The sequence below is a fragment of the Telopea speciosissima genome, chromosome 11 (genome assembly GCF_018873765.1).
Source record: "Telopea speciosissima isolate NSW1024214 ecotype Mountain lineage chromosome 11, Tspe_v1, whole genome shotgun sequence".
Lineage (NCBI taxonomy): Eukaryota > Viridiplantae > Streptophyta > Magnoliopsida > Proteales > Proteaceae > Telopea > Telopea speciosissima.
The window spans coordinates 49,857,571-49,882,613 of NC_057926.1; the positions used below are offsets into that span (position 1 = coordinate 49,857,571).

The 25,043-nt window shown below is 37.7% G+C and overlaps 2 protein-coding genes across 3 annotated transcripts; one reads left to right on the forward strand and one right to left on the reverse strand.

Moving 5' to 3' along the window:
• Positions 1–9,143: 9,143 nt before the first annotated feature.
• LOC122646549 (probable xyloglucan endotransglucosylase/hydrolase protein 28) lies at positions 9,144–11,386 on the forward strand. The gene is made up of 4 exons (XM_043840119.1): positions 9,144–9,522; positions 9,639–9,739; positions 9,841–10,049; positions 10,578–11,386. Exons 1-4 carry the CDS (start codon positions 9,333–9,335, stop codon positions 11,092–11,094), a joined length of 1,017 nt encoding a protein of 338 aa, XP_043696054.1. The 5' UTR covers positions 9,144–9,332; the 3' UTR covers positions 11,095–11,386.
• A 1,216-nt stretch (positions 11,387–12,602) lies between these two features.
• On the reverse strand, positions 12,603–23,084 carry LOC122646805 (anthranilate synthase beta subunit 1, chloroplastic-like). 2 transcript variants are annotated; one of them, XM_043840407.1, is made up of 8 exons: positions 22,939–23,084; positions 22,676–22,848; positions 22,490–22,560; positions 21,863–21,900; positions 21,673–21,783; positions 21,413–21,512; positions 14,961–15,093; positions 12,603–12,776 (listed from the first exon to the last, which is right to left on the reverse strand). In XM_043840407.1, the coding sequence occupies exons 1-8, from the start codon at positions 23,039–23,041 to the stop codon at positions 12,669–12,671; spliced, it is 837 nt and encodes a 278-aa protein (XP_043696342.1). In that variant the 5' UTR covers positions 23,042–23,084; the 3' UTR covers positions 12,603–12,668. The 2 variants fall into 2 exon arrangements, with proteins under 2 accessions (XP_043696342.1, XP_043696341.1); XM_043840406.1 differs by having other exon boundaries at positions 12,608–12,773; positions 14,958–15,093.
• Positions 23,085–25,043: the final 1,959 nt, after the last annotated feature.

Consider the following 25,043-nt stretch of genomic DNA (forward strand, 5'->3'; position numbering starts at 1 on the left):
TTAGGTTTCTGCAACTTTTGTTTTGTAATCATAGGATCCATATTCAATCCAAAACAAATGGATCCCAAATGTGGATCAGACTGTTCAGAAGAAGCATGAATCCTGATTTGAGGGCCCTTCTCTTTTCCCGGTCTATCTAGCCGCATATGAACCATATGAAGGGTTGATGGCATGTACTGGACCCCTCCCATTTGTATTTCAGTTGTGTAAATCTCTCTTTCAAAATATGAACAACTTATTTTTTATGGCTTTATTTTGCCATGTGTGACGAGTCTCTTCCAGTTGAAAACACATGAATGGGATCCAAGAACTGAATCAAAAGTTTTTCAACTTAAAACACTAATTTGTAATGTAATGATAGGACATTTTTCTTCAAAACATTTGACTTTTTTTTTTTGTAATTTTGTGGTATAGGAGTAAACAATGACTGTTAGAACTTAGTGATACTGTTCTTAATAGGGTATTGATGAGCCACCTAGTTTGACTTGTGCCCTGGCAGGTTTCACACATTTGGACCATTTCATAGTGTGGCTAGCTAACCTAAGCTTGACCCAATTATTGTATCCATTTAATGAAAGAAGGAAATTTATAACCCTCTTTTTTTTTTTTGAGTTTATGGTATTTTAATCCCTTGTACTGTTGTCTCTTTTCTGCATTTTATGCATGAAAATAATGGCCCCCTAAATTGGTTAAGATAAAGAGATTGATTTATGAGAGTATAAACCAGGTCTACTTTGTAACTTAAGCTTGGAAAGTCTGGTTTTTATCTATGGAGAACTTGAACAAGTATGAACAAACCCTTTCCTGCATTTCTACTCTTAAGTGCTCAAAATGCATTGCAAGAACAAGAGTAGAGGAAAAATCAGACTTTTGAGCATCTCAGTTCAAGGATTTTAGATTTTCTCTCATAAGAGTGAAGTTGTATTTGGAAGTCAAGAGAGCAAAAGCACCCATATTGTAACAAATAGGGTCTAAAATCTAACCAAAAATCTAAAACAGATCCACTTTTTGATCCAAGGTTCCATCAAGTGGTTACATACCAGATCTAGAATCTGACCCACTTATACTTAGGGTTAACTTCATATATTTCCTAGTGTTGCCCTAGAGCTGCTTTGATCTTATCGAAAAAAAGTAGGTAAATGAAGTGATGGTCAAGGGATAACAGCACTCTCCTTTTGTATACTCAACCGTTTCAAGTTTCAAACCTACATCCTGAAATTAAGAACCATAGTTTCCATATGAGCTGACTTTTGAGTGTGACACTTGAAACTTGAAAGTTATTTATCTCGATCAATTTACGGTCAAGAGGGTGGACCTTGGTGCAACGGTAAGGTTGTTCCATTGTGACTTAATGGGTACAGGTTCAAATCGGAAAACAGCCTCTTCGCAAAGCAAACACTGAGACGCCGTTTCTTACTAATTGGTGTCAAGGTGATCAGATAATAGGCTAACTCATTGACACTCATAGTAATGTTAAATGGATGAACCCCAACTTCCCATAAAAAAAGTAATCAATTTGGCTAATCACAATAGTTCTAGTTAATTTCTGCCAATACTATATGTGATATGGGTCTTAATAAGTGTATTTGGATCTGAAATCATTTTTTCACCAAAAAAAAGATCTGAAATCATTTATATACAATGATATAGCCCTTCGTTAAATCATAATTTGATATTAATACAATCCAATAGGGTCCAGCCTATAATGTATTCTCAAAGTATGCCTAACTGACAAGCACTATATAACAGTGATGATTATTTCTTCCTTTTAATCAAAATCTTCTCATATGTACAATTATGATAAGAGAAAACAATTAAAACTATGAAGTTTTTTCTTTGGTTGTGGAACCCACATAAGAAGGAAAAAAAAAAAAAAAGAGAAAGGGATAGACAAGCCCTTTCTCCTAATTGTTAATGCCATTAACCAATGATAACTACTAGCCTTCTTCAATCCAAGGTCAAGAAAACAATAATTTCTTCTGATAATAATAATTAATAATGACAAGAATTATCATCATAATAAACTAAATAGATAGTGGGAAATGGGGTTGGCATTGAAAATAAAAGATGGAGCACTGTAATCATGGGAAGGGAAGAACCCCAACTCCTCCCACTACAATTTCCCTAACCCTATCTCTATCTACACCTTCGGTTCCATTTGTAATTATTATAACCCATTTACTAGTTGGTCCCAAAATTTGATTGTTTGATAGTCTCTAACACCCCCCCCCCCCCCAAAAAAAAAAAGGCATAAATTTAAGAATCTCAAGGCATGCTTTTGTGCTTTTAATTTACAATTGTAGAAATTGATAGGTTTAAATCCCAAAGGGAGAGGCCAAGAGAGGGGAAGATGGTCTTTGAGTGTTCCCTTCATGGATGGAGGAGGACTAGTGAATAGTGAGTTGACCTCTTGAAGTTTAAGAGTCTTTTATGTTCTTAAGGTGGAGGGTCCTGCTAGTGGTTTGAATGACTTCTTTTTCTTCCTTTTATTTATTGGAGAAAGTTTCTATTAGCAACTTTGAAGAGATGGCAAGGCCATCACTCTCCCTCCATTACTGTAACAAGTCCATAATAAAGACAGAATATCTTCAACTCAGTCCTAAATTATTATAGAGAGAGGGTTCTCTGACCAAACAACATAGATGAGCTCTTCAATTAGATGCAATACTCCAAGGCCAATTCAATAAAAGGAAGAGAGAGAGAGAGAGAGAGAGAGAGAGAGAGGGGGTGTTAGTGTACCATTCCCTCTTATTTTAGGGTTAGGATTTCCCACACCGCTCATGTGGAGGGAAATCTTCCTTACCACACCAACTATGGTGCGGGAAATGATTTCATCAATAGGGAACCCATATGGTCGGAAAAGAGAGAGAGTGCTAGTGCATGGCCCCCATGGTCAGGATGTGTGAATATTGTTTGGTAAAGCATCCCCGCATAGTTTGTGTAGGGATCTTTTTTCCTCTATTTTAGGGAAAAGGTTCTTAAAGCAAGCAACGGAAAGAGTGTTGACAACTTCCTTCTCTATGTCTCTCGTGTAAAATGACCTCTTTGCATCTCTATTTATAAAACCGTTCCATCTACACTCACAGTGTAGAAAATGATTTCATCAACAAGAAACCCATATGGTCAAAAAAGAAAGAGAGCGCACCAGTGCATGGCCCACATGATCAGGATGTATGAATGCATGGTAAAGCATCTCCGCTAGTTTGTGTGGGGATATTTTTCCCTCTATTTTAGGGAAAAGGTTCTCTAAGCAAGCAAAGAAAGGAACACTGGCAGCCTCTGCTTTCTCTATCTCTCTCATATAAAATGACTTCTTTGCATCTCTTTCTTTTTTCATCTCTATCTCTCTTATATAAAATTATCTCTTTGCATCTCTATTTATAAAACCTTTCCATCTCCCCTTGCTCAAGAACCCCTCTTCCTTTATTTTATTTCTCTTCTTTGATCTTTATGTGGAAAAGTGACCTAAAAAGGGGTGAGTTGTCAAATCGAGGCCAATCAGTGAGATACATAAGTTTGGCAAAGTTTGGTTTGCTTGTTAGCTTTACTTCTCCAAGCTCAATTCGAAATCCCTTTCGTCCCAGTGGCCAAACCTAAATTCCTCCCAATGTTTTTTCATGAAGAAAAAAATCCTCCTAATGTGATGATGCAGAAAAAAAAGAAAAAAATGGTCACCAATGGTAAAGGGAGAGTACCACCAATAAAGTAAGTTACCTAATCAACCAAGTGTGGTCTATGGACTAATGGCAGGTGTCAAGTGGGCAAATATATTATTTTTTAAAGGGCAAGAGATCGATGTCTGGTCACGTAACCCCTGCATTAGCATCGGTGTCAATAACAACATATGCAAACATTTATTGGATGGGTTTTTAAGTTCACTGGGAGTTGAACTTAAATCTTTAGTGCCCTGGGTGCCAAACCATGCGATCAAACAACATTTCTTTTTCCTTTTTTTAAAAATTAAATAATTATAGCAAAAGTTGATTGGGAAAAAAAAAAGGATTTATGTAGCCAACCAATTAAATTGAGTTGAATTGAAGATCTCTAACCAAATCAAATCCCACGATACAAGTAGCATCCATCTAGGGATGTCAATCGGTTAGTTTGGTCTGGTTTTGATTGATTTAAATTGTATTCGGTCTATTACTGGGCCAACTCAAAACCAAACCCCATTAATGATCGGTCGGTTTTGGTCCAAATTGATTTCTTATCGGTTTGTGAATTGTAATCGGACCACTATCGGATTCGATCTGAATCAGTTTTACATTTATACATAAGTAAATCAATCTTCTAGCGATTTCATAAAACCCCAAGCCAAAACCAAACCGATAAAAATTCTATTTAATTCAGTCCAGACTGAACGAATCAATTTCGATCAATCCAACCAGTTGGAGCTGAACTTCGACTCCCTTCTCCCATCCCCTCCTCCAAAAGAAGACGACATAAAAGATCCATTTTCAATAACCTCAATAAATCTCATCATCCTCAGATGAGACAGGTCCAATAATCAGACGACCAGGAATGAATGTTGAGTGTTGACTGTTTGACCCAACAAACAGTGACTTAAAAGTTGGTGAGCAGCAAAAGCTCTTGGAGAGAAAGTAGAGAAAAACCCTTAAAATCTTCTTTCTTACCATAAGGGTTGACGAATCATTATCCCCTCCAATTCGTTGTCTCCTCCAATTCCTCACATGGAGATGAAAATGATCATTCTATCCCCTGCCCGAAAACACTGCCCAAGATGGGGTCCACTCCCCCTATTTGAGGAATTGAAGGTGATAATTATTGAGTGGGCTTTCCAACTTTCCTTTTTTTTTTTTTTTGGGTAGAAGGCTTTCGAACTTTCTAATGTAATGAATTGTGAGGAGTAGTTGAAGAGGCTAAACAAAGCATATAATGCTTCACTGCTTCCATATCTTCTACTACCACTTGACTATATGATAAGATATGAATTATTACTAATTTAATTTTGTTTTAAATACCTAAGTTTTTTTTATTAAACCTAGTAATGTACTAGGGAACAAAGTTGGTAGACCCCACCTAGTGTTTGATAGGTTGGGAGCTGGCATAAGGCAATTGTGGCCCTTGATCTTAATCATGGTAGGTCTCTTCCCACCTAGTCTATGTAGAGTCATAAGGTTTTTTCACTCTTTTACTCCTTGTGATCAAAAGGCTGAAATTTTTTAGCTAAAAAAAACCCTAATTAGTATTATTCTATGATGCATGCTCTCATGATGAATTGTTATTTTTTTTAGTAGGTATGATCATGGTTATATGTTCATATAATAAGCTTCATGGTTTGAAAATTTCAGTTAAAATTCAATTTTAAATATTAATTTAGGTAAAAGGTTTTATACATGTTCGTGTACATACACGATCGTATTTTCAACCATTGGATGGAGAGAGAAGGAGATGTGTAATAAGCACCAATCTGTCTTGGAAGTAAAGTTTCGGCTGCCAATGAACTATAATCAGGCAAGTAACTTAATTTAACATAATAGTTGGACATTAAACAATAATTAGTTGGATATGATTTTCTTCTAATGGAAAATTTCCATCATTTTCTCATTGATCCAAATCATCCAACCACGAAAGGTTTAAAATTACTCTTTGGGTTGGTGTTCTTTATGGGGGAGCGTGGTCCTTGTGCACACACAAGGGTTAATGAGAGCATGCATATTGACATAAAGGGAGTGGGATTTCTACCTTTCATGAGGTCATTTTGCCCCCTTTATGTTTGAGTGTGGGTGATACGCTCCCCATAGAAAATCATTACCATGTTTAATATGATAAGGTTTTTTCCTTTCTTGGGTGGGTGGGTGGGTGGGTGGGGGAAGTGTCTCTGAGCCTAAGGGGTTTTCTACATAGTTCTAGGTACATTTGATATGTATCTCATATTGATATCAATCGTTATCAATACCCAATTCGATACCATTAACTAAAGTTATGATTTCCTTTGTCCCTTCACATAAGAGGTTTTTTTTTGTTTTAAATCATTTTTTTCTCTCTTAAAAAAATGAATAAAACATGGGAAAGGGAATGTGATTAGGCCCCAAAAAACTTGCGTCAAAAGCGTATCTATAGCCCTTGAGCCAAGGTACAAACTTCCTTGCAATGACCACCCTAACTCCCTAAAAATGAAAAATCCCCCCTAGTTGATGTCCTATGTGTCCCTTCATTGATCCCGTGTTGATACATGATCCATGTGACTGAGCAACGTCTTTTTCCCATACATACAACGGGTTTACATTAGCACTCACTCACTAACTCACACACACACACACATTCATTCTCTCTCTCCTTCACACATGAAATGACTTGTCTATCCCACTATGTATGAAACCGTTTAGTCTCTCCTCATTATGCTCCCCACCCTTATAAAAAAAAATTAATTAATTTTAGGCAAAAGGTTGTGCGCAACCATGGATGGTCATGCATAAAACCATTGGATGGGTATGATGTACAATATATGGCTTCACACATCTATTCAACCGTTGAAACAAGATTGAATCTGGTCAAACCAGTCCAGCCGTCTTACTGGTCTATGTCTGGGTTAGTCTTAGAGTATACTATAGACCGAAGAATATGCCAACTAGGTTGAAATGACACATGGTGTATTGCTCTTAAATTCCTAGTTTTGGTGGGGCCTTTGTACCCCTTACACATGGCTTGATCGTGATACATCGACGGCATAAATGAAAATGGATATGCTTGTCATTTTCAAAAGTAAGACCCCATTACTTGCAGAATCTAATCTTGTGGTCCCCATAGTGTGTGTATCTCTTTACCACGTCGGATTTGGATACCCTTATAACGTGGCAATAAAAAGCCGCAATGTCGTTGTCAATGACATTGCGTTTCGATCCGGTAAGACACCTCAGCACCGAAAAGCTGGCGTATGAGATGAGTTTTCGACACGTGGTGGGGTCATCCTTGTAGACCCCACTAAAATGTTCTAGCTCGATTTCTTAGGTAGCAAACATGCCAAATTCTTTTTTTGTTTTTTTAATATAAATTTTTGGAATTTGATGAGCGAAAGGCAATAACCTTTGTTCTGCAGCTTAGTATAAAAATATACTTTACGGACAAAAATACCCCCACAATTGATGGTTATCCCATTGTCTTGGGTTGGAAAACATTGCTGCGGATACGGGCAGATCGGGAATGTCGGGTCATATAATCTTTAATTGAGATTCCCTAGGGAATGTGGAGAAATAGGGATCGAAGCTTTTTTCAAAGATCCAGATTTAACGAACATGATTACTTTGATGGCCTCACTTGTATGGTGGTTTGGGGCAGACGGAGCATCATCCTCTATGCACATTGGGATTATGGTTTTTTAAAAGAAAAGAAAAAAGGAACCTGTAAAAGGCCAAAACACGAGTTTTGCGCACACGTTAGTCCATGCAGGACTTACACACTAACTTACGCCGAGGGTAAAACAGTAACATTGATCAAATGAAGGTGTATTTTTTCATCGGGAAAAGAGCGCAATTCCCAAGAAAGAAAAGGATGGGAAAATTTTCTACGCGTGAGAGGTGGGACCCAATCGTGTCAACTAACGTTCACGGATTACTGGAAGAAAAAGCGAAAACTTTTACCGTCCTCGACGGGCGTTAGGCGTATAGCTTTATTACAATTGGACGTTATTGACTGACAAAAATAACGGCGTTAACTTCGCAGTAAATGACGCTCAACACCTTTGTCCCGTGAGATTGTTAATACTTATTACTTACAAAGGGTTTGTCCCCTCACACGGAAAGTGGGACCCACTTCTGGAGGCTACAGGTAGGCAACGGCTAGTTGGTGCTGACTCAGAAAGTGGGACCCACTTATGTTGTCACTTCACCTCATTTGATGATAAAGCGAAGCCCTGCCCAAAAGACGAACAATCTCATCGGCGATTTGAGTTGCCGATTCTTCGCCCAACGAAGATGCCATGCGTCGACCATTTGTGCATCAATTAAAATTCAATCTTACAACTTCACTAAATTACCCTTTCTTTTTCATCTTATTAACGAGTGTACCACTGGGTTGTTCAATTCGTTATGGTGTGACCTGACGCATGAAAATCCTCAAAAAGTAACGGCCATGGGGCGATTGCCTTATCGGTAATGCAACCATGCTGTCCACCTTTCCTTTTCCATTTCCATTTCCTTGCCTTCTCATTCTCCACGTTAAAAATTAAATTAAAAATAAAAAAAAATAATAAATAAAATAAGGCATAAAGAACATCACTCGGTCGCGTAGTGCAGCATGTACCAATGTTCAGATACGAAAAAAATGTTGTAATCAATGCACAAGACTCCCACCACTACAAGGTCTGGGGAAGAACATAATATACGTAGCTTTACCCCATTTTCACAAAAAGAGTGTTTTCATATTCGAACCCATGACCACTTGATCACACTAGAGCAACTTTTACCATTGCACCAAAGCCTGCCGCCTTCTACACCCAGATACAGCTGCACATGAAATTACCAACACACCCCTAGAAAGGCAAAAAGAACCAAGGGTGCATCGATCATTTCTCACGTGGTTATGTCTGATCGCAAGTACACAACGCGCTGCACGACCAGTTAGTGTTTCTCTTCCTTTTTTATATATAAGATGAAAAAATATTTTAGACACGTGGTATACTAATACTTCATATCAAATGTTAGGTAATTTACCAATACAAAAAAACCTCCGCATTAAATCATGTCTTTTAACTTATCCCATACTAGAGTGATGTAATCTAGAACCCATAGATTGAACCCATTAAACACATAACACAAACATTTGTGATGCCAAAATAAATAAATAAACATTACTGTTTTTATTGTCCGAAAATGCGAAATAGACCATAATGCATTTCAAGAATGCATACCAAACACAGCTTTAAAAAAGACCATAAAAGAACAAAAATACAAGTAATAACAGAGACGCTATTGACACGGAATATATAAAGTGTCTTTTATTTAAGAGATATATTAAATAATCACCCAAGTCGGTTTAGATCAACGGTCATGGTTAATAAGGCCCATAAATTAATTATTAACTAATAAAAATGGAATTACCATAATTCTCTTTTTTAATCTATCCTCAACTGAACAACCAACACCTCAATTTCTTTCCCCAATAAAAAGAACACATTCTCCTTTTTGTCTTCCAATCTTTTCTGTTTCTCTCTCTCTCTTGGTTTGATCGAGTTACCTTTTGGGTTTCTATTGCCATTACTGTAGGAGATTCGAGCTCCTTCTTCGGAAGAAAAGGATAAAAGAGAAGGAGAGAGCTTATTAATATACGATTACACAGAGACACAACAGTAAGGAAAATAGAAGAATACATAAATGATGGGTTTTAGTTTGGGATTTTTTATGGTTTTATCAGTTCTGGTTTTGGTTTCTGCAACAACGTCTAAGTATCAGACTCTACCCATCTTGTCTTTCGATGAAGGGTATTCTCATTTGTTTGGGGATAATAATCTTATGATCTTAAAAGATGGCAAAAGGGTTCATATCTCACTAAACGAAAGATCAGGTCCTTCTCTCTCTCTTTTTCCCTTACTCTGTTCTGTTCTGCTTTTTTCCTCTGTTTTTCTTCACTTTATTTATGTACTTTTTAGTGTCTTTTTCTGATTTTCTCTTGAAAACCAGGTGCTGGGTTTGTTTCTCAGGACCTTTACTTACATGGGTTCTTCAGTGCTTCGATAAAGCTACCGGCCGATTACACTGCCGGAGTTGTTGTTGCGTTTTACGTGAGTTTTTTATTGAATCGTTCATGTCCAGATCATTATTTTCCCTTTTGGACAAATTTTTTTTCTGGGTTTTGTCTAATATCACTGATGGGTTGCTTTAGATGTCTAATGGAGATATGTTTGAGAAGAACCATGACGAATTGGATTTTGAGTTTCTGGGGAATATTCGAGGCAAAGATTGGAGGATTCAAACAAATATTTACGGCAACGGAAGCACTAGCACCGGAAGGGAAGAGAGATATGGTCTCTGGTTCGATCCTTCTGAGGACTTCCATCAGTACAGCATTCTCTGGACTGACAATCTCATTATGTAAGCTCACCATTTGGTCTCTTCTACTATTGCAACTTTTGTTTTAAACAACTTTCCTTCTGCAAATCTAATTTACCCTTTATTATTTATCTCTAAGCTATCATGGTTCAGTATCGATTGTCTTTCTGTTTTGGATGTTTTGATGTGTGATTCTAGCTAGTGCTTACCAGAAGTGGAAATTTTTTCTCTTTTTGGAATTTTTTTTTTACAGAAAGTTCTCTCTTTTGGATTTCTTTAGAAGGGTCCTTTGATTATCATCATATCTTTTGTTAATTAATTTTGGTAGTTCTTCCTTAACATGGAATTCAGTTAAATGATGATCCTATTCTTTCTTTGTTTAGCTTCCAGTCTCTGAATTTTCTTCATGAAATTTCAAAATTATTGCCAATTAATTCAGCAATTCTTTACGGAAAGCTTTTCCATGTAATAAGTTTTTTTGGGTAATTTTCGTCTGTGATTGTATGTTTTTGGTAACTTCAAAATTTCCATTTTTCTTGGTCTTAATTAATTGTTTTTAAATTTAATCAGATTTTATGTGGATGATGTTCCGATAAGAGAGATTAAGAGGACTGAAGCAATGGGTGGAGACTTCCCCTCCAAGCCAATGTCCTTATACTCCACTATATGGGACGGTTCTACTTGGGCTACCAATGGTGGCAAGTACAAAGTGAATTACAAATATGCCCCTTACATTGCCAAATTCTCCGACCTGGTCCTCCACGGCTGTGCCGTCGACCCGATTGAATTGACGTCGAAGAAGTGCGATGCCGGTGATTCTCTCACTGCCCTCAATGTCCAAACCAGCATAACATCCGAACAAAGATCCAAAATGGCTAAATTCAGGAAGAATTACTTGCAATACTCATACTGTTATGACCGAGTCCGATACGCAACTCCTCTGTCGGAGTGTGTTATTGACCCACGTGAGGCCGAGCGGCTCCGTGGGTTTGATCCAGTTACATTTGGCGGAGGCCGGCATCATCATGGTAAGCGGCGCCACCAGCACCGGAGCAGAGCAAGCAAAGCTGAGACCACCTCCCTCTAGAAGCCTTGAATTGAGATGTAATTTCTATATATGTTTTGGTTCATAAGAGCAGGCCAGACCTGTTTTTCCATCTTTCATGTCATTATGTCTATTTTATTTAGTTGGGTCAGTTTCTGTGATTGTGAATAGAGGGGGAGATTTATTGAGGTTGGTTAGTTCATATAGAGATCATGTGGGTATATATATTATTCTTCATAGCTTATTGTCTTGCCTTTCTGTATTTGATATATGTTTGGATTGATGGTGTCTTCCCCTTTACATTTTAAATAAATGTCTAAGCTGTGAAAATTTTACATAACGATATGGACAACAAATGTGTATTTCTTCCTTTAAGATTTTGCCTTTTTTCCTCTATGTGCCCTCTGTTTGAGGTCATGTGGGAGGGACAATTTGTCAAAAGTTGGAATCACAGGTCGGCTGTTTTTTAACAATGTTTTGAGTACACGTGGCAAAAAGTAAGCCTTTAGATTGTCTTGGTTGGATATGTATTGAAATGGGTGTGGGGGACCAACAACTGCAAAGGAGAAACAAATTCAGAAATCTTACAAAGTTTGTCAGTAAAAATGAGAGGAAAGATGGCTCCAAAGATCCTCCAAATTGGTAGCAGTTGGGAACCTTTTGGAAGTACGAAGGGATATGTGGCCTTAGGTTTTGTTCTGTTTTGCAGCTTTAGATTTAATTTGTGAAAGGGAGAGAGATGGACAACAAAAGGTCCTCTAAATTGGTAGCAGTTGGGAATATTTTGGAAGTATTAAGGGATATGTGGCCTAAGGTTTTGTTCTGTTTTGCAGCTTTAGATTTCATTTGTGAAAGGGAGAGAGATGGACAACAAAGGGTCCTCCAAATTGGTATCAGTTGGGAACCTTTTGGAAGTATTAAGAGATATGCAGCCTTAGGTTTTGTTCTGTTTTGCAGCTTGAGAATTCATTTGTGAACGGGAGAGAGATGGACAACAAAAGGATCCTTTGCACCTCCCTGAAATTTGTTGGTTTGTATAGACTTCCTGAAATCAGCCATTAAAAGAGATTGAACAGTTCCATGTCTAATTGTTCCAATTTGCTATTTGAGGGATCAGAGAAAACTGGGTCCCTGAAATCAGCAGCAGATGGTAGGAAGCAGGGTTGGATGCTAAGAGTTTATATGAACTTTGATCTTTACTTACACTTACGAGTAGGTGTTTTAAACCCAGATCAGTTAAAACAGATAATGGAAATACTGACAACAGGTCTTGGGTGGGTAAACCCACTTAATAATCTGAACACGCCTAATATGGCCTCTTTAATTGGTTGTTTAGCCAGACTTAAAATTAGGCTCTTGAAAATGTTTAATTTGTATTAAAAAATCATTCAACTTGGTTATCTACTCTCTCTCTCTCTCTCTCTCTCTCTCTCACACACACACACACACACACACACACACAAACAATGAACAAGGAAGAGAAACCACCTTCTGACCATATCCATCTTTATCACACAGACACAATGACAAAACAAGCCACCCTGTGACCATATCAATATTTATCACCATTGTCACCTTGCACTGCTGTTGATAGAGCTGTGAGAACGAGGGGTTGACTATCTTGGATTTTTACCCTCAATTCTCTCAATCATTCTGACAAAATTTCGAACGATGGTTTTACCTTCTGTCGTTATGATGCTTTCAGGATGGAACTGGACTCCCTGCAATTGTAGTAGCACATATTGGTCAACCAAATGAAAATAAATATTATTAGTGACTGGAAATATGCTAACTGATTAACATGACAGAGAAAGACATGTTTTCATTAAGAAGCCAAGAGACCAAATGATGTTCTCTTAATACTCATAAACCACATTCTTGAGATTCAACTTCTTACGAAAGCAACTGTTACAACCTATAGGCATCATCAAGCTGTATGAGTCACTGCAACTTAGAAGCAAACATGAGATATTTCAATTTGACGCACTCATGGTTAACATTCCAATTCTCGTTATTAGGTGATATGTCACTTTCACAGCCAAAGCAAAGAAAAGAAGATGCAGGCACTAGTTTCACAACTTATACAAGGATTTCAATCCAATTTCTTGAGACTGATCCATTATTGTTAATCCATTATGCTTCCTTTTCATGTAGAAGTTTATAATTACCTTCTGTAGACATTTCAAGAAGTTCCTTCAACTTCTGAACCCCCCCCCCCCCTTCTAATTGTAATTTGGATTCTACAAATAAGATAATCTTCACTTTCTTCAATGAATGAACGGTTGGATTTTCCAGAATAATCAACCCCATTTAAAAAAGCCCACTTTTTAGGCTTCAAACAATCAGAAGCCAGGTTTGACATTAGTCACATTGTTAAAATGGTAGAACACTGTATTTTTGAACTTCCGATGCAGAGATGTTGATCACTGGAAGTATATTCAGCCAACGGGGTGGTCAAAATACTAGAGAGAGATGATACGTGATTCCAGCAGCAGTGAGAAGAGGGTTGCATCGTGACATCATTATGACATGATACCCTATGCACATAATGATTTCCACTTCTCCGCCTATTCCCTAGAACCACTAATAGAAAATTTGGACGATAGGAAGGGACTCGGTAGGTTGGAATTCCAATACTTCATATACTTCAAACTTGACTCCCTCTTCTTGTTTTTTCCCGTCGATCTGACCCACCACCGGCAGATCCCCTGTCTAATCTGCATCAATTGCCCTTGCATTTCCAGACCTTATCAAGCATAGCTGTCTAGGCGAACCAAGGTGGTAGAGGAAAGCCCGCACCCGAGGCAACAAGGCACCTAGTAGGTGAGCATGTATGTTGAACCTAGATGGTGTTTAGGTTAGTATGTGTTTCCATCCACATTCATAAACAGTACACTTATTTTTTCCCTTTGGGTACTCAACTATAGATGGTTACAGATTTGCCTTTTGAATCTTGTCTGCAGGTTTCGTTCCATCTGCCACTGCTCAGCTTTACTTTTTCCATTCCAAAATCAAAATCCCCCAGATTTTGATTCTGAACTTGAGCAGAAGCTGGATTGAGGAAAAGGGGGGGAAAAAAAGAAACCGCAAAGATGGACTGAAACAGAGAACTGGAGAAGAAAGAAAGCTGCCACCCGCCGGATTGCTGCCTGAGGTTGCTGAAGAAGGTACCTGTTACCAGAGCCAAGAGAGCCGCCGCCCACCGGAGTTGCTGCCTGTTGGAGTCGCCACTCTGGAATGCCTGACGAGTGGAATCACAATACGCAGAGGCTCGAAGGGTTAAGTGTTTAAGTAGAAACTTTGATTCAGCACCCTTTTCATTTTTTCTTTTACATGCTTGAAAGCATGATTCCATGAATTATGCTGTACCATATCCATATACACAATCCAATGTGCGAGTTAAAAAGAGAACCATATTCATTTAATTCAAAAATAAAGAGAGATAACACGCCTTTCCTTTTCACTAGAGCTTGGATGCCCAGGCGACGCCTTAACAACTATGTTATCAGGGAGTCTATACTCTAAAAACCTTTAATGGAATAATCACTCATAATTTTAACGACTATAAAAGATGTTGGAATCAATTTCATGTTAAATCATCCCCATACTAAATCACCTATGTAATACAACTTAGACCATCAGATGCAATGCTACAGTGTTAAGGTATTCTTGATATATTAAACATGATTTGTAATCAGTGGACAAAATGAAAGAAAACAGGGGGGGGGGGGGGAAGCAATATTCTCAACTCATTTAGTTCTTTCTTGGCATGATCAACATATGCCACTGTATTTTTACTTTAAATCCAAATTTTGTTAACTAATTTCCATATCCATCAGACATAATCCACATTAATAAAGAAAATGATTTCCCTGACGGAACATTTTGGTGAAAAGGGACATTACCAAAAGATGCTTATACTTTTTGTGACGAGCAGCCATAATCAATCCATCCTCTGTCCATGCTGTAATCTCAAGTTCATCACTAGGAAAACTCTCATTTTCGATCACAAGACTATGATATCTACCAGCAGTAAAAGGGCTGCATTATAACACAAACAGTCAAACATACTTTCAGACTACCAATTAAATATGCCTAGTCTGATGCAAACTGGATATAGTTACTAGTTCTGAATAAAGAGAGAACATAGACAAGCACAAATACTAAAAAGGATGATGTAAGCCAAATAAATTACCCAAGGGATCCATATTTGGTAGGATTCTACCAAGCATTAACTGTCTATAGTGTAGAATCTTTAAAATTTAAAGGTAATTCAAACAGTTACCAACTAATTAAAAGATGGATTACAGAATCAAAGCACATACATTACCAATAATAAGATTACAGAACCTGAGATCAAAGCTGCTTAATCATGTCATTGATTAATATTCCATCTCAATTAAATTTAAAAGGTGAATAAAAAATTTTGCATGTGAACAAGAATATGAAGTGATATGAACCCAGTCCCCCCCCCCACCATGAAAGCACAATATCAATCCCTATTTAACTAAAATAGCACTTCCTAATCTTTAAGCAAAATCTTCTTTCCAAAATGGATGACTTTAATAATGATGCACATCATACATTCTCACTCTTTGATGTAATGAACTGCAAAGTTTGATAGACCAAGCATGCCCCATTTTTTCATTTATTAACTTCTTTTTCTTGCTCTAAATCTACATCTTTTCAAAGATTCAAATTAAACACAAATATTTTGTTAATCAAATAGAAAAGCCAGACTGGGCAATAATATAACTGAGGCACAGGGTCAAGAAAAATTAAAAAATTAATAAAAACATGTCCCCATGCCAATAATAGCCAAAAATAGTTTCATGGAGCCGCTTAATACTTGAGCCCCCCCCCCCCCCAATATTTAACAAAAATAGTGTCATTGATTTCATTCAGAGTTATTTAAGTGAGAGGCACACTCAAGGTGCCAAGGCCTTCAAGCACACGAGGCACAAGGTGCAAGGTGCATGCATGCATGACTGGGGTATTCTGAGTTTAAAAAAAATTGTAAAACCTGAAAGTAAAGCATAAAGGGAAATAACTGATGTGAGCCTTTCACAGGGTCCCAGTAAGGGTGATTGGAGGTCAGTCCTTACCTTCAACATTTTTTTGTAAGTGGTCATCCTCAGATTCAAACCATCATCTTCATGCTTGCGGCCCAAGCTTTTACCATCGCACCAAGCAACAGCCCATACCTAGAAGTAATATAGAATGCACATACTCCATCTATCCCACAATGATCATCCTCTTTGAAAAAAATCCAAAGTCTAAGGAGAGAGAATAACATTCCTATTGTGCTACTGTGGTAGTTTCAACCACAAAAATTCAGGGAAAAAAAAAAAGAAAAACAGATGAGAAAGAGGACTCAAAGGAAGAAAGAATATTTAGAAAGAACCATGGATAAGAGGTCTAAGAAATTTGATTCTTAAATTTGACAGCAATACAGAAAAAAGAACTGTTGAGAGTTTCAATTAAGAGGTCTGAAACTCAAATTCAAATAGAATAATCGAATAATGCACCCTTAGTGATGGTCATTGAAAGTTGAAACTATGGGCAAAAATCTTATGTGATTAACTGAATAGTTCAAGATCTCGCTTTTAACTTGATCTCATAGGACCTCAAGACGAAACGTCATGCGATACACAAATTTGTCATTATCTCGCTCAAGATCTCGGTATCTCGCCAAGATCTCGAGCTATTTCTCATTTCGGTTCGACTCGGTAGAACCAGAAAGTTCATAATATGCCATAACTCGACGAGATCTCAACTCGCTCTTGCCTGTCTCGCCTCTGTGAAGGGGAAACTCCATCTTTGGGTCATTTTTTTCATTTCTTTTGGCAAATCACACCTCCAACACCTCATCAAAGCTTGATTCATTAAAGATTGAAGCTGCTAATCTCCTCCAAGCTGCATCTCAAGAACCTAAGGTAACTATTCATCTCAAAAACTATATTTTTCATAGAAACATGATCTAAACTTGTAGACTACCAACTTAGGGTCAGTAGTCACATTTTGGGTTTGAATTTGTAAAAACTAAGGGTTCCACTGTGTTTAGAAGGCCTAAAATACGGTGAATGTCTAGTTTCAGCCTCTATCTTGGCTATATGGCCACCGAAACCTACCATCGAGTTCAGGAAAAAAAATACATGATCTCGCCGGCAAGATCTCGGTTTCGTGGCCTGGCGAAACCGAGACCTAAAACCTTGATTAACTGAATCCAATTAAGAGGTCTGAAACTCAAATTCAGAATAAGCCTAAAAAAGTGAACTACCCAGTTATTCAGGATAAATGCAATTTCCAACAGATAAGTAATTACATTGTGGTATGTGACTTCAGCCCTACATAGTAAAGGAGTAAGAGCATCTGCATGGATCTCTGTCATCTATAATAGTTAGATGTTGACAATCATAGTCACATAGGTAAGCATTTTAAACCATCTCAACTAGTCCTTTTCCAGCCTACTTGAGTTTATCAACGTGTATTCTGTATTCCTGTTCCACAAGTCAACATGTGTCCCAAGCCATGTCTTCACACATGGAACCATATTTTTCAATGTCTCCCTATAAGAGAATGATACTAAGTGGGGATATCTTTGCTAGATCATTTCAAGGAGGCAATCTGGCAATCTGGTGCTTAAGAAGGTGAATGAGATCATACTGAAACGCCGAAGGGAGTTGCCCCTGGAATGTGATGTTTGGAGTCGGGAAATGTATCAGAAAACGGAGAACTCAAATTCAGGTTCCAATGAGCATTCCTGCTCAATCTAAAGACATATTAATGATGACAAACCAGGGCCCTATGCACTAAGCTCCGAGCTATTCTGTCTAAGCTTGAAAAGAAGGCAGGCACTGGCCTATATGAGCTACAAACCCAATGTTAAGAGTGGCGAATCTCAACCCAACCCAAGTAGTAAACAGGTACAGAATAGGTGGTCTATAATAAATGGGTAAGGTTCAGGCTCAAGTGTTCAACTCAGTAAGCAAGTATACCTTGCTCTCCTGTCCGAACCCCGCCTGATCTCTCTCCACCCCCTGAATCTGTGATATCTCTCTCTCTCTGCTGGATCTACAACCCCCTTCGCTCTCTCTTCTCTCCACGTTTCTCTGATCTGTCTCACCTCCCTCTCTCCCCTCTTCTGCCCATCTCCCTCATCCCTCTTCTCTCCTCTCTCTCTCTCTCTCTCTCTCTCAACCGGATCTACAACCTCCTCTCCAATCGGGCCCCTCTTTCTCTCCCCAATCTATTACCATCTTTCTTTCATTCACCCCCTGCTGCTTCACACAACCAATTTAGGCTGGGTCAATTTGGGTATGGCATGGCAAAATCTACCTTGTCAATGAAATGCAAAGCAAACTTTGTAACATATAAATTTGGGGTTGGATACATGATAGGTTGGTAGAGGCAAAATCATAACTATGTAACATATAAATATTTATTATGTGGGTTGTAAATTGGTTCGCAGGTGGGTCGGTTTGAGTATTGGGTTAATTGTTATTGACTGTGGGTTGGGTCATAAACAGATTTGGTCGGAGTGAACCCAAACCTGCCCATGGGCCACCACTACCCACCATTGGCCACCACTACCCAAGGTTTTTCTAGAAATTTAAATGATCTGGAGCTGCAATATGTCAGCAACCTGTTTAAAATCTTAAAGAGGCGTGGTGTCTGATACTTGAAGACAGATCATAGAGCTGGTCTCAAGAGTCAACTGAGATGATTTCTGTTACATCAGTGACAGTGATGCTTCAAAGAATTGAACCCAACAATGATTACCCTTGGCACAAAAAACTTTGTAAAAATAAGGTTCCAAGTAAATAACTTACTAGTTATGGACTTTTCTGGGGTATTTTGTTAAATAAGCTTGTATTATTACCTCCCTATGTATTCTTATATTAGTGTGGGGGTATTGATGTAATCTTACATAGTTTTCACAAGTTCATAAATATAAAGGAGAGATATCGATTCTCTCCCCAAGCATTCTTTTGTATCCTTCTTCTTCTTCTTTATCTTCTCTCATCTTTCTTCTTTATTACTTTGAACTTGGTATCAGAGCTGGATTGAGAGTTGACCAGCAACTTGTCTCTCCATGTGCCTCTGGTTTTTGGAACACTAGAAAAGTAAAGGGCTCCAACAGAGGTTGCACCATGTAAGAAGAGTTGTCCAAGCTGTTCACCCACCAACTAGAAGAGACATTGACGAAGATTTGAAGCTGTGAGGACAGATTTATGAGCAAGGACGGCAAAACAGGGGCACCATCAGCCCTATAGTTTCTGCTCCCTTTCTCTCTCCACAGGGATCAGTTGAAATTGGGACCAGGCTCATTGGAGTCGCCCAAGGGTCTTCCTTTAAGCCCCCATGACCTTGGTTGCAAAGGAGGTCAGTTGTTGTTTTGTAACTCAACTTTCTAGAATGTTACAGCACTACCAGATTCTGGTTTACGGGCTATTCTTTCACCTTGATTGTTAAGCTTGAGGCAATCTAGTGTTATTTGTTGGTGAATTAAACTATTGGGGATTGTGAGTTGTGATAGGATGAACGCACACCTTGAAATGTACATTTGATTGAAGTTTCTTCAAGTTATGTGATCTAATTGCTTGTTGGAATTGTTGTGTGAGTGTTGGTAAAGAGTTTTTGGGTAGAGTGTGTTCTCCCTATCTGGTTTGGGTATCCAACCAACTTCCCAAGTGTGCTCTCACATAATGTCAAAGGTCGGTGGACCAATGGAAGCCTCGGCTAGTGGTTTGAGTGGTGCTTAGCCCAGTATGATTACTCTTAAAAATCCAAACATCCATACATTCATTGTTATGTTGGACAACACCAACTATCTGGATTGGGCTCACTCCATGACTTACGAAGTCATGGGAAGTTAGGTTACATCACTGGTAATATCAAGGCTCTTCATTCAAGTGATCTGGCATATCAGAAATGGGAGGTTTATGCAGAAGGAGACAATCAAGGATATTTGGGATTGTGTTGCTAGGACTTTTGACCAAGTGGGTGACTCGGCTAAAATCTACCAACTTCTCCAGATGATTATCACAATGAAACAGAGAGACAAAACTATCTTTGGGTACTATAAAACAGTTGTTGGTCTCTAAAAGGAGTATGATCATTATAGGTACCTCCAACTGTCCAATTCCAAAAATGACACAAAGGAATATAGAACATTTGAGAAAGAGCATGTCTTGATTCTCCTTGGTGGGCTAAACCTAGAATATGAACCAATCCAAGTGCAAATCTTGGGCAAATCACCCCTTCCATCTCTGGATGCAGTATGTGGCTATTTGCAAAGTGAAAAAAACAGAAGAGTGGCCATGGAAACTGCACCATCCCTTGAGAGATCTGCTCTTGCCTCTAGCTCATAAAGGAGTTGGCGTGGTGGAGGAAGAGGCCAAGGTTCAAGTTATGGGGATGACAAAGACAGAATCAGATGCGACCATTGTGGCAAACCTTCTGGGACCTTCATAGACATCCTTCTAAACCTGCTCTTGTTGGTATGCGAGGTGGCAGAAGAGGGGGAGCTAGAGCAAACACTGTGATGACTGAAACGGAGTCCATAGGGAATCCCTATGGATTACATGCGGACAGTTGTACCATCAAAAGAGAAGATCTTGCAGTTTTCGATGGATTATGTCACAATTGGATGGCTCCTTTCCTACAATGATTGTGTCAGATTCTTTGACCTCATCCTTGCAAGCTTCTAACCTCTGCCACTTCCTCCTCTTAAGTCACTAATTCTCAAGTTACTGATCACATGATTAGTCAGTCTCAGTGTTATGGCTCATATTCTTTCTGCTCAGATAGGGATAAGATTAAAAATGAAGAAATGGGATAAGAAAAGTAAGTAATGGAAAACAAAAAATGAAAGTAAGAGGAAAGAGGATAGCCCAGAAAATCAGGAAAATCTCAGCTACATGGTGTTGATAACATGGATCCCTGCCTTCCAAAAGGCTCTATCATACTTGACACAAGACCCAGACTAAGCATGTCATTCTTCACAACCTCACTGATGGTCATTTTATGCCTGCCATTAGCTCATAGTTAATTAGCATTTGGCTCAAGGAGTGTGCCTCCCGACTTAGGCACAAGGCACATGCCCAAAGCGCACGCCTTAATAATACCTATGTGTATCTAGATCTTGTAACAGAACATATAGAATTCAGTAAGCTTTATCTCTAAGCTGAAAAATTAAAGCAACTTAGCTACTTAAAATGACTGAAATAATAAACATTAGATTTCATACACAAATTTCACGAAATTTAACATGAAGCAACCTAAACAATTAAAAAAAAAAAAAATTTTACAACATTAAATTATGTGTGGGGAGAGAAAAGGAAATCTGAAAACTTACTTGGACAATCCCAAGAACAGACCAGCTTCCCCCTTTTCATCATAATGTACAAGAGAACTTTTCCCATGCATTACACCAAAAGGAGCGCGCACAATCTTTCCTGCAAAACAGTAAAGGTAATTGACTCCATTATCAACAACAGAACTTTACAAAAAGTCAATGTTTGTTTTAAGTATGTAACCACAAAATTCAAACAAACAAAATGAATCCAAATAGAAGTGGGAAATAAATAAGTAGCAGAAACAATTTTTAATACGCACCCCCAAAAGCTTCCCCAATGCACTGTAATCCCATACAAACACCAAATAAAGGTACTGTAGGTCCAAGCTCCAAAACAGTTTGTAATGATATCCCTGAATCTTGAGGTGCACCTGTAAGAGGGAAACACACTGCACTTAACCAATCTGACATTGTATTATTGAACAGTCATAAGATAGGTTGTCCTCAAACCTGGTCCTGGGGATATAAGCACTCCTCTTGGATTTTTCCTGTACATATGACAAAATAAATTCATCTATACCAAATAGTTAAAGGCATGACATGTCCATAACAAATCTAATTCCTCTCAGATTATTGTCAGAAGGATATTACCCCGATCTCCCTCGTTAAGAAATTAATTGATTATGTCACACTCATTGGAAAATAACCATGAGAGTTGATTAATTTTAGACTTTCATTCTCCCCCCCCCCCCCTTGAAAATCTCATTCGGATACAAACTTGGCAACCAACATTCAACATTAATTCCATTTTCTTTCTGATGCAGTCAAGAACAGTGTATTAAGCTGTTTGAAGATGAAACAGAATCAGTATAGATGTGAATCTCAAGAATATTTTAAACTTGGCCAGTATTTATGTTGTCAATCCTCGTCCAGATCTTGCTGTCTGATTTGTGATGGATTGAGAGTGGTAAACTTTAACAACAATCTACCTAACAAAGTTAATAATTTTTATTCTCAGTCCTAACAATTAGGGTATAATGGTTAATTTTTCCTCATCAAGGAGATTAGGACATTTTTCCCATATCAAGTCATATGCATGAAATTGGCAACAACCCAACTAAAGAGAAAATCTCTTACTTCTTCAACTCCTCTACGGTAAGTTCATCATTTCGGTATACCTCAAAGTTGCAACCCAGCTCTCCCATATACTTCAAAACAGAAAGAGATAGACCCGATTAGAAAAGTCCTTTCTCCAGTTTGGGCGCATAAAGTACAAAATAAAAATTCCAACTTTGGTGAATGAAATGAAGATAGAAAGAAAACCTGACAAAGATTGTAAGTGAAACTGTCGTAATTATCAATGACAACAATCGGATTCTCGATCTTCTTATCTTCAAACGAAACATCAGCATTCACAGTCCCAGGCACAGCACATAGTCTAGAGACGCAAAAACCTTTCTTTTGAGATGTAGATACCAATGATCCATTAAGAGTTCCTACAAAGATAAAGAAATATAAAACTTTTAAGAGGTAAGGGGAAAAATGAAAACAGTGACCAAAGAAAACCAATTAATGAATCGACTCACTTGCAGGAGAAGAAATTCTTGAGAGAACGCGACGACTTGCTAGGGTTTTAGAAGCAACCGTCTTCGGTTGAACTACGGTGTTGCATGCTAGACTCGCAGCCATGATGATGATGAAGAATCTCGAGCTTTGATTTGACAAGTAGAGAGCTCTATAATCCTCCTCAAGAATTGTTTCTGAATCTGAATTTAAAACACCTAATTTCCCTCCAAATTCTCAGCTTTGAGATCTTAATTTGAACCTTTTCCCGAGAAGATCACTCAGAGTTGCGCCAACCCTGAAAAGCTGAAATAGAAACGATCTCGGTGGAATATTTAGATCTTGAAATATTCGTTTTATCAAAAATTCAGTTTCCCAAAAAAAAGGGCCGTTAAAAAAACTGCATTCAGAATCTAAGATAAATTAGGAAATTATTTGTTCACTTAACAAAAATTAGGTAAAATAATTGGGATTCAACTTCTAAAATTGGCAAAAATGTAGTAGCATGGACTGGTTGAATGCTTAGTTTCAACTGTTTTACTCACGTGGTTGGTCTTGGGGCAAGGAGGTCATTACACATGAGCAAGAGAGAGCTAGACACAAGTGTTTGCATTATATAGGGTATTGTTTTTGGACATAAAATATTATCTATTTTTTATTTATCTTTTATCTGTTAGAGAACTTTGATTGAGTTTCAATTTTATAGATAAATAAAGAATGATTAAGTATACTTATGAGCCAAATTTTATGATCGGAATGATGAAGTATACTTATGAGTCAAATTTTATGATCAAGTGAATTACGAAGTTACCTGAGAGGAATGATGTATATCGTTGATGTATATATCTAAGTGATTATACATCATTACATTGAGTCAATTCTATTCGATCGTCAATGAAAGTGATGTTTAATAAAGAGTACTTCTCGTTCAAGGATAATATTTTGAAAGAGAATCATGAATTTGGTTTGATGAAATTATGAGCTCGGTGATTTACTTGTAAATTTTTGATAAAGTAGTTATAAAATTATTATTTGCAATAATTATGTTTTATTATTTTATCTTGTTTTTAGAAAATAACCAAAAAAAAAAAAATTGCTTTGATACCATATTAAATAAATAAATCAACTAATATTGCTAAAGACTTTCTTTTTCGTGAAAGAACTTGTTTGGTTGTCTAAGGTTGTTGCTTGTTCCTTCTTGACCTGACTCACCTGGCTCTGAAGACCAGGCATGTCAATTGGGGAATGGAGGAGGTGGAGTGGAATATCTCCCTAGCTATGTGGGATATATGACCCTCTTCAAAGGTTCAAGCAATACCATTTTGCGATAACCCACAAAATACCCTTGGACTATTTCCAGTTAACACCTTAAAGTTTTGGGTTGAACCCTCCAACTAAAGGGTTTCTTTCTCAATATTATTTGGTTGAATTGAGAAAGATAACCATATAAGTCAGAAATCGAAAAACAAAAAAAGAGAAGGTTTCCTTCACAATTATCCCAGCTTTTTTAGGGCCAAATTTTATGGCGAACATCTTGCCTAAATTATCTCAAGAGGGTTTCTCTTTTCCAACATCTTGCCTAAATTGTCCCAGGAAGGTTTCTATTTTCCTTGGAAAAGCCAAAAAGATGTTTGGCGTACTTGAGGGTCTATATGTACCACATGGAAAATGGTGACAAAATCATCATCCATATGTACCACATGGATAATGGTAACAAAATCATCATCCATGTTTATCACATGGTACATGACAACAAGATTGTGTGTGCATTCCCCATTTTAATATTGTAAAAATAAATATTAGTTATTAAAGTTTTATTTTTATTTTTGGGTTTGAGTTTCCTACTTGATTGCACATATCTAGCTCTCCTTTGACAATAGGGTATAGACATGTCATTACATAGGAGGGAGGAGAGAGGTGTTGGGAGGCGCTAGCGTATTCTATGCAGACTAGTAGTGTTCTTTCCCTTTATTTTTATATCATTTATACATTATACATGATAATTAATTGACGATGTGAAATAGATATAACACATTTTAAGGAATAGGTGGTAATAGTAAGGATGCGTTGCTAATTTATCAAATTGTCGTATTTTTTTTTTAATTTTTTGTGGTAAAGAAAGATCTAT

Excerpts from the sequence above, each read along its gene's own strand:
- LOC122646805 (XM_043840407.1), bottom strand. The coding sequence starts at position 23,041 with ATGGCTGCGAGTCTAGCATGCAACACCGTAGTTCAACCGAAGACGGTT. Across the intron at positions 22,849-22,938 it reads AAGAATTTCTTCTCCTGCAA|GAACTCTTAATGGATCATTG; the intron begins GTGAGTCGATTC and ends TTATCTTTGTAG. Across the intron at positions 15,094-21,412 it reads CTGTTCTTGGGATTGTCCAA|CCCTTTTACTGCTGGTAGAT; the intron begins GTAAGTTTTCAG and ends GTTATAATGCAG.
- LOC122646549 (XM_043840119.1), top strand. The coding sequence starts at position 9,333 with ATGATGGGTTTTAGTTTGGGATTTTTTATGGTTTTATCAGTTCTGGTT. Across the intron at positions 9,523-9,638 it reads CTCACTAAACGAAAGATCAG|GTGCTGGGTTTGTTTCTCAG; the intron begins GTCCTTCTCTCT and ends CTTGAAAACCAG. Across the intron at positions 10,050-10,577 it reads TGGACTGACAATCTCATTAT|ATTTTATGTGGATGATGTTC; the intron begins GTAAGCTCACCA and ends AAATTTAATCAG.